Below are 8,565 nucleotides of genomic sequence, written 5' to 3' on the forward strand. Positions count from 1 at the left end.
CATAATAAAGAAATGCCTTTTATTTATTAATAATAGATTGATACAAGCATCAAAAGTATTGGCCTCTAGGGCTTACACCAACATAATCCACGTTCATTTGCACCAAAAAATACTTCATCACCATAACAAAGAGAGAAAAATATCTACCATGGGGTTTATATGTAAAGGGGTAATATATTTTTCATCAATACTAGTGTTGCTATCAACAAAAATATGTGCAGTTTATTCAGGGGCAGAATTTGAAAATAAAAATATAAAATCAGCTACTTTTATTTCTGAAATGTTTGAAATGGGTCCCGGGAAAGTCGCAGCTAAAACATTTTATGATGTTGAATTTCCAAAAGGTCATGTTGGAATCAAGAGCTTTGATGTTGAACTAGTAGATGAAGAAGGAAATTCCGTACCATTATATCAAGCATACCTACATCATTGGTTTGCTATAAAATACCAAGAAAAAGATTGGAATATGTCAAAAATAATCCCTAAGGATCCTATGGAAGGTGCCATTTACATTAGAAATGACAAAACGTGTAATACTTATATTCTTCCAATTTATTGGGGTTTGGGAGCTGAATCACGAGGAACAAAATCAAAAATTCCAGATCCTTATGCTGTAGAACATGGAAACCCATCAAAAATTCCATTTCGATACCAAGAAAAGTGGCTCCTGAATCTCTTGATCATTGATACACGTGGTACAGAAGATAGAGAAGGTTGTACTGAATGTAGGTGTGACCATTTCAATTTGCCAACGAATTTTCATAATGTCACAGCTGGAATTGATGGAAAACCACTGGGATCAAGTTATAAAGGAGGACTCTTTTGTTGCCAAGATAATTTACAGTGCAAATTGCAAAAGGATTTTGAAGCACCCACGAGAAAGCTTGCCTTGAGATACAAAATAACATGGGTTGATTGGAATCAACAACAAATTCCTCTAAGGTTTTATGTACTTGATTCAACTGACCGAGTTAGAACAAATGGTTCCCAATTTATTCATGATTGTCAGGTAAACAAGGAATTATTTGTAATTTTGTTTATGATATTTTTCTTCACATTTTTTATTAATTTATTTAGAATTTTTAACTATAGATAGGTTTTATAAATATAATTACTAATGTAATTTAAATATAAAAAGAAAAAACAAAAACATATTCCTACATCGAACAAGTCATAAAACAATACTCAAAATAGTTAATTTGTCCAAGAAATGTCGTGGCACCGGTAATAGTTTTACCTTATGACCTCAAAGCATGAAGTTCCAATCCCTTCAGAAATAGTTGTCAAATTGTAAGACCCCTAAATTCCACTTTTAATTTATATGAGTTTATGGAGTAAATTAAGTGTGGAAAGGATGTTGAGTTTGGAAATGAAAAAAACAAGGTTTTGGTTGTTTTGTTGAAGTCTGAACAAACTCGTACCTTTTTGACCCCTTTACGTTTTGATTTGGTTTTTATGGTCAACATGAAAGTTGTAGATCTCTTCGTTAGCTTTCCAACGAATATTGGTGCGTCTCAATTGGACAACCAGAACTCAAGTTATGATCGTTTCCGTAAGAGGCGGATTCGCAGAAATTTTCCCACACTTCCTAGCACTCGAGCCAGGCACAGCAGAGGCCCATTTTAGGCCAAAACCTGACCATGGGGGCTGAGCATAGGCGCATGGTACTGTTCACAGGTGGACTTTTGTGACTTTTAGTTGACTTTAGGGGTTTATGCACCCGGGACCTTTGTTGCTTAGTTTTTCGCGTAGATTTCGTTTCCGAGGTTTGTTGTTGGGCTAAGGAATGCTATTTGGATTTGTCTTATGGAAGACCATTAGTTATAGATAGGTTGATTAGAGTTCGAGAGTTATTAGTTCGAGTATCGTCGTTATTACGATATATTTTGCTGAGATCGTGCCTGTTTTGTGTTCGAATGTCAGAATGACACGGGGTTTGTTTTCCTAGTCTTCTTATAGGAATGAGGATGATCCTGTGTCTTTAGAATTTCATTTTTCGCGTTATGCTAGTTTTTGAGAAAACGGGCAATAGTTTACCCGCTGTCGTAAAATTTTACGGTTTCGGAATTCAGTAAAATTTTAGATAGAAGATTTATATATCTGCGCGAGTTAGGATATGTCCTGAGAATAATTTTCGAGAGTGTGGAAGAAAATTACAGTCGCGGAAAAAGATTCGGCGATAAGTTTTGGAATTATTTTGAGACGGACTTCCGTTACGTAAGTTTTCTGTTTTTACGAGTTTTGCTCGTCGCGGCGCGCGAGAGCTGTGGGGCGTGAGAGAAAATATCTAGATATTTGTTAAAGTAAAATGGATGGCTAGGATTTGATCTAGAGAAAGTGCTTTTGATCCAATGGCCAAGAGTTACCAAGACCATTTGTTAGTAAGGAGGTTTAGGCACTTTGGAGACTTAGAAAAATCAGATTTTTCATCCTTTCTCTTCCTCTCCAAACCGTGAAAGCCACTCCTCATTTCTATTCATCACAAAATTTTCATTTCATCATCAAATCCTTCCTTTTCAAGCTCTTTGGAACCTAGACTTGCTAAGGGAATCACTTCACTTAAGGTAACTAGTCTTCTCCTTTCTTTTGCTTGGTTAAAACTCATGATTCTAGGAATTTTTGGGTTATGTTCTTGAGAATTAGTTTTCTAGAAATTAGTTTTGGTTGTTTGTGGTTCTAGGGAAGTGTTTAGGAGTAGTATTTAAGCTTGTTTAAGCTTGGCATGTTGTGATTTCCATGGTGATTAAGATTTTCATAAAATCTTTTGTTAGGGTTTGAAAAACTTATTTGAAATGATCATAACTTTGAAAAATTGTTTTGTGCTTTTCTTTTGGTGTTGTTTATGAGCTTAGTAGAGAAATGGATGTTAGATTATGGCTTTAATTTTGTGAAACAAGGAAAAATAATTTTGAGTGTGTTCTTGAGGATTTTATGAACATATTTTTAGAAACTTTTGTTTTGATGCTCAAAGTGGTTTGGTTGATCAATTCCATGGCCATGTGAACTAATAGATGCTAGCTAGGACTTTGCATTGGAAAATTTTGAGTGTGGTCCTTATTTTCAAAACTTTTGGTCATGAGAAATTTCGGAAAAGTGTGGGAGAGGTTTCAAAATTTGTCAGGGCTTTGAGGGAGGCACAATGGTGGCCTAGGGCGAATTACCATGCAAACATTTTTGGGAAAAAAATGGTTTTAGTGTTGTATGTGTGTTAAAGAACCTAAAATTGAATTTTCGAAATTTGAGGCTTTGCCCGGAAAATTTGTTGGGGCTTGGATTAGTAACTCGGGGGTATTATGGGATATTACCATGCCCTCGGAAGCGAAAAATTTTGAGCGGAAGGGCCACTTTGTTTTTCAAGGGCAGAACCTAGAGCTTGTGTGGGGGGGGAAAAATTGTGAAATTTTTCTAAGTCCACAATTTTGTGAAAAATGAGCATGCTTTGATGAAATGATCATAGGTGGGTCAAAGTTTGATTATAGGATTGTATTTGGAAAGAAAAACTTGAAACTTGCGACGCAAGAAAAACTCGATTATTTTGTCGAGATATTTTCGTAAAATTTTTAGGTTGTTTTCAAGTGTTTTGGTAGTGTATGAAAGTGTCCTTTGAAGTTTAAAACCATAGAGAGCAATGGTATGCTTTGAAAATGAAAATTTGTGGGAGAATGCCTTGATTTCTCAATTCTGGACGAACTGTGCAGGGGCATTTTCGTCCATTTAAAATTGTTTCAGTTCCCTCAAAACTTAACCATTTGATCCGTCTTTTCGAGACGAAGAGTTTGGCGTATGGTTCGTCTCGAGTGGACAAGAGTTGAATTAGTTATGGTCATTTTAGTTTGAAAACTATTTTGTCGAAAATGTGTTTGTTTTGTGAAAAATAGTGTATTTAACTTCGGGAATTTTTAATCACTATGGGGAGGACTCGGAAATAATATCCGAGAGTGTTAGGAAGTGCCTTAGACACCTCTAGACCTTTGTAGATAGGTTTAGTTTCGATAAGATAATTTGGGAGAAACTTATTCATTGTCCGCTCGTTATTTTTAGGAAACGCGAAACGGTAGAATAGAGCGAACGTTGTGGTTTTTGATTGGAAGCTTGCCGAGGTAAGGGCACCTTCTATTTATGCCTTACTTCCGACAATAACATGTGTTGTTTTGGCTTGTTGTTTATGCACTGATTGTGAGTGCTTTGTATGGTTGCGTTATGTATTCTCGTAATGAGTTATGTTGAATACATATTGGTTGTTTACATATTATGCGAATATGTATGTTGGAATGTTTGAGATTACATATTAATGAGAATATGTAAGTTGTTGCATTAGTATATGTAGAGAAGGCGTATGCTCATGCATTCATAGTGGGTATTTGATCTGAGTGATTGTACCCGGTGATACTCCCGCCTTTAAGTGAGCCGGTATTTGATCTGAGTGATTGTACCCGCCGTTAATGGAGCCGGTATTTGATCTGAGTGATTGTACTCGGGGTATTCCACCAATTGAGTAGGTGTTTGATCTGAGTGATTGCACCCGGTGTTATCCCACCGTTTGATTCCGGAATCCATGCATGTGACGATCCTGTGACGGGGTGTCACACTCATTCATTAGAGGTTTTGCATTAGGTTATGTGTGCACTTTATTCATTGTTCTTGGTGTTGAGAATTATGTTAAATGATTACTCGCTTTCCGTTTTGGTACTTGGTATTTGGTATGTATATTTGTTTCAGTTGGTGACCCTTGCTTTGTATGTGATAAATGAACGGGTTATCCCCCACCTTAGATGACGGAGAGCCTAGCGAGACTGTGGGTCATGTGGATGGCGAGGACTTCGTGGACTATCCCGGAGTGTAGAGAGTAGCGCTTGTTAGGCTACATTTTTGGTTAGGCTTAGGGCCTAGTTGTATTTTGGATGACTGTATGTCTTATACATTTATACTCAGACATGTTTAGTGCCTTTTGGCCTTGTGATGTATTCGGTTCATAACTCGTGTCTTTTGGTTGATGAACTTAATGTATCCGCTGTTTGTAAATTATTCAGGTACACACTTTGCTTCGAGGAAGCCCTGTAATATAATGTGTTGATGTTATATTTATTTTTCTATTGAATGACGAATTGCCGAGATAGCTGCGGGCGTTCACGCGCGCCATTTTATTTAAGCGTGTTGTTAAAAAAAAAAAAAATAATACCCCTTTTTATGCTTTGAAAAACGGGGTGTTACATTTTGGTATCAGAGCTCGGCAGTAGATCTTCAAAGGGAAAGTGTGTACATGAGTTAACAGTCTGAGGTCACTTAGTTTAGAGTTGGATTCGCGTCGGGTTAGCGAATCATTTGTGGGTAGCAGTGTGTCTTGTTTGCTAGTATTGGCGCATTAACTCGTTTCGTTAATGTGTGTCTTCAACCAATCCGTGATTCAACTACGTTTGGCGCTTATCAAGTCGGATGTGGAATTGGAAAAAGATTTATTAGGCCAAGTGTGTCTCCGTGGGGAGCATCAGTCCTATGGGTGAAAAGGAAAGATGGACTTGGAGCGAATCAAAACTACAAGGGATTCTTGGAAGTGGCATTGGACGTGGCCACTCGACAATGTTGAGTGTGGACGAGTGGACGTCGTTCTTGTAAAGGATTGCAAGTACGGAATTATTTAGGGGAACCTCTTAAGAAAAATATTGGATGTCTTCTACGATGAGTTCGGGACGAGACTCGATGAAGCCGTTTAGTTGTCAAGAAGGTGCGACCGTTGTGGAATGGTGGAGTAGACAACGAGGTCAATTGGTATTAATTACGACGATTGGAAAATCATCGAGGCAAGTCGCACTAGAATTGAAGGACGTTGCGTGTCAAGAGTGAGTGAACCTTGCGTGGCTAGACGACGGTTATACCGACAATGGGTACCTTAAGGGTTTAAGTTGAGTGTTTAAGACATATGGGATTATGAAATGTGAGTATTAAGGTAAATCACGTGATGATTTAAGGTAGGAGAACAAATATCACGTTGATAAGTGATGAACTATGCGTAGTTCAGGGGATAGTAAGTATAGGTGTCGATGTGAGACAAGAATATAGTTGGTTAATTTTTGGATCATGGGTGAATTTGGAGGGATGTTTAGGTAAAGAACGAGTAGTTCAACCTTGGAAAATGAGTTGTGTGTCGATGTTAAGCGATGCTAGAGGTATAAGTGTGGAAATACCTAGAGAGTTGTAGCCGTGTAAGCTAGAATTGTTAGTTTTGGCGGGTAAAACCTAAGAGAAATTAAATTTCTCAAGTAGTTTGACGGGATTAGACCATGAGTGAGTAGAGGCTCGGTATGAATGGGCATTTAAGTTAACGATTTCGATCGACCGAGAGGGACGAATGATCAAGTAGCACCTTGAGTTTATGATATCATAGTAGTTGAAGTGGAAAATTTTTGAGTAAAACAAGTTATGGACGGAAATTTTTAGAAAATTTTCTAGAAATGTCGTAGATGAATAAAAAAGGGGTTCGTTAGTAAGAGTACTAAGACAATGAGAGTGATAGTTGGAAGGACATTTTGTTGAATGTTAAGATGTAATGGGAAATTTGGATGATATGGCTAGTATTTTAAGTTCTTGAGGATTAGATTCAAGGAGTTGATTTATGTATCGGACCTATTACGGAAGTTATGGTAGCGTATGATTTATTCTTGGTGGGTAGTCTCAAGAAGACGAGCATTAAGATTTGAAATAAGTGTCGGACACTAGATGGATGAGCAAGATGAGTCAATTTGGAAGTTAATCATAATGACGTTCTAAGGATAAGGTTAGAGATAGTTATGCATAAAGGGCTAATAACTAGGAACATGGATGGTTAATTATTTAGAGTGTTCGATTACGAGGAATGTGTTGGTTGCATCTTAGAGAAGGCTAGAAGTGAGTAAGAACTTTTTGAGTAAGTAGATGCGTCGAGATGAGCGGCAAGAACTTGTGCGCGAAGTGGGTAATTAGTATTAGAAAATACTATAACTTTAGATAGTTACGACGATTAGGGATTGGTCGAACGGAGAAGCACATGGCAACGGGGCCTGTGAGAACTAAGGAATTCGCGAAAAGGATTACCTCACACATAATTTGGAAAATTATGATTGTGCGTGTATGTTGAGGAGTCGAAAGCACCACATGAACGGAGGTCATGGCGGTGTGTTTGTTATATGTGGAAGTAAAAAAGCAGGTTAGTAATTGTTCTAATGAAGATGGGCGTAGCATAGTGGAAAGTGCGCGTTGAGAAAATAAAGGACATCGGATGTTAACAATAAAGAGGAGAGGTTGGAACAATTAAGGAGGTCGAGGGTGACGAACTCTTTTGAGGAAGAGAGAATTTATTGGTAAGAGGAAGGAAACTCGACGAAGTTTTAAAATGGTTTGGGAATTTAACAAAAGATTTTATAAGTTGACAACCGCCAAGACAACTTGGGGAGTTGTAATCACCAACCGGATGTTGGGATGGTATTATTAAAAATGAGATTGGAATGAGATTAGTGTATGAACGAACGGTGCGGCGAAGTTACGAGATCAAAAAAAAAAAAAAAAATTTTTTAAGGATTTACGGACATTGGTGAAGTTGTAAGGTTCTACGGAGATGACAACTTCTTTCGGAGTATTTATGTTGTGGGTGGTTGCGACTCGTAGACAAGATCGAGGTAGTAAGAATTGAGGAGACATGTAGAAAACCTCGAAGAAGACGTTGGACCTTTGTGATTCAGATGAATTGAGTACAAGTGGCTGAGAGTGCTATTGTAGTTTGGTAAAGATGGTCTATGTCACCATCATGGTTGTCGACTATCTAGTGACAAATTGAGGAACTGATCGTCCTTAATCTCTTGTTATTAGTAGGCGGAATCGTGTTGACTGGAATGGACTATGATGCGGAGGCAGAAGAATGTGATGTTGGAAACGTCATGTGATAACTTAGGTTGCGGACTTTCGTGAAGTTAATCTAAGTTATTACTCTCACTTTAGTTTCGAGGACGAAACTTCTTTTTGGTGGGTAGTAATGTAAGACCCCTAAATTCCACTTTTAATTTATATGAGTTTATGGAGTAAATTAAGTGTGGAAAGGATGTTGAGTTTGGAAATGAAAAAAACAAGGTTTTGGTTGTTTTGTTGAAGTCTGAACAAACTCGTACCTTTTTGACCCCTTTACGTTTTGATTTGGTTTTTATGGTCAACATGAAAGTTGTAGATCTCTTCGTTAGCTTTCCAACGAATATTGGTGCGTCTCAATTGGACAACCAGAACTCAAGTTATGATCGTTTCCGTAAGAGGCGGATTCGCAGAAATTTTCCCACACTTCCTAGCACTCGAGCCAGGCACAGCAGAGGCCCATTTTAGGCCAAAACCTGACCATGGGGGCTGAGCATAGGCGCATGGTACTGTTCACAGGTGGACTTTTGTGACTTTTAGTTGACTTTAGGGGTTTATGCACCCGGGACCTTTGTTGCTTAGTTTTTCGCGTAGATTTCGTTTCCGAGGTTTGTTGTTGGGCTAAGGAATGCTATTTGGATTTGTCTTATGGAAGACCATTAGTTATAGATAGGTTGATTAGAGTTCGAGAGT

The 8,565-nt window shown here is 38.0% G+C and overlaps 1 protein-coding gene across 1 annotated transcript; it reads left to right on the plus strand.

Moving 5' to 3' along the window:
• The first annotated feature begins 280 nt into the window (after positions 1-280).
• Positions 281-2,017, plus strand: LOC123895938. Its single transcript, XM_045946403.1, has 2 exons — positions 281-1,009; positions 1,949-2,017. The coding sequence occupies exons 1-2, from the start codon at positions 281-283 to the stop codon at positions 2,015-2,017; spliced, it is 798 nt and encodes a 265-aa protein (XP_045802359.1).
• The last annotated feature ends 6,548 nt before the right edge of the window (positions 2,018-8,565 follow it).

Source organism: Trifolium pratense, linkage group LG7 (genome assembly GCF_020283565.1).
Source record: "Trifolium pratense cultivar HEN17-A07 linkage group LG7, ARS_RC_1.1, whole genome shotgun sequence".
In the NCBI taxonomy this organism is placed as follows: domain Eukaryota; kingdom Viridiplantae; phylum Streptophyta; class Magnoliopsida; order Fabales; family Fabaceae; genus Trifolium; species Trifolium pratense.

What these genes read in the sequence shown, in the direction of transcription:
- LOC123895938 (XM_045946403.1), top strand. Translation starts at nt 281, where the DNA reads ATGTTTGAAATGGGTCCCGGGAAAGTCGCAGCTAAAACATTTTATGAT. An exon ending in AATTTATTCATGATTGTCAG is followed by an intron (nt 1,010 to 1,948) that starts GTAAACAAGGAA and finishes TTGTTTTCCTAG; the next exon opens with TCTTCTTATAGGAATGAGGA.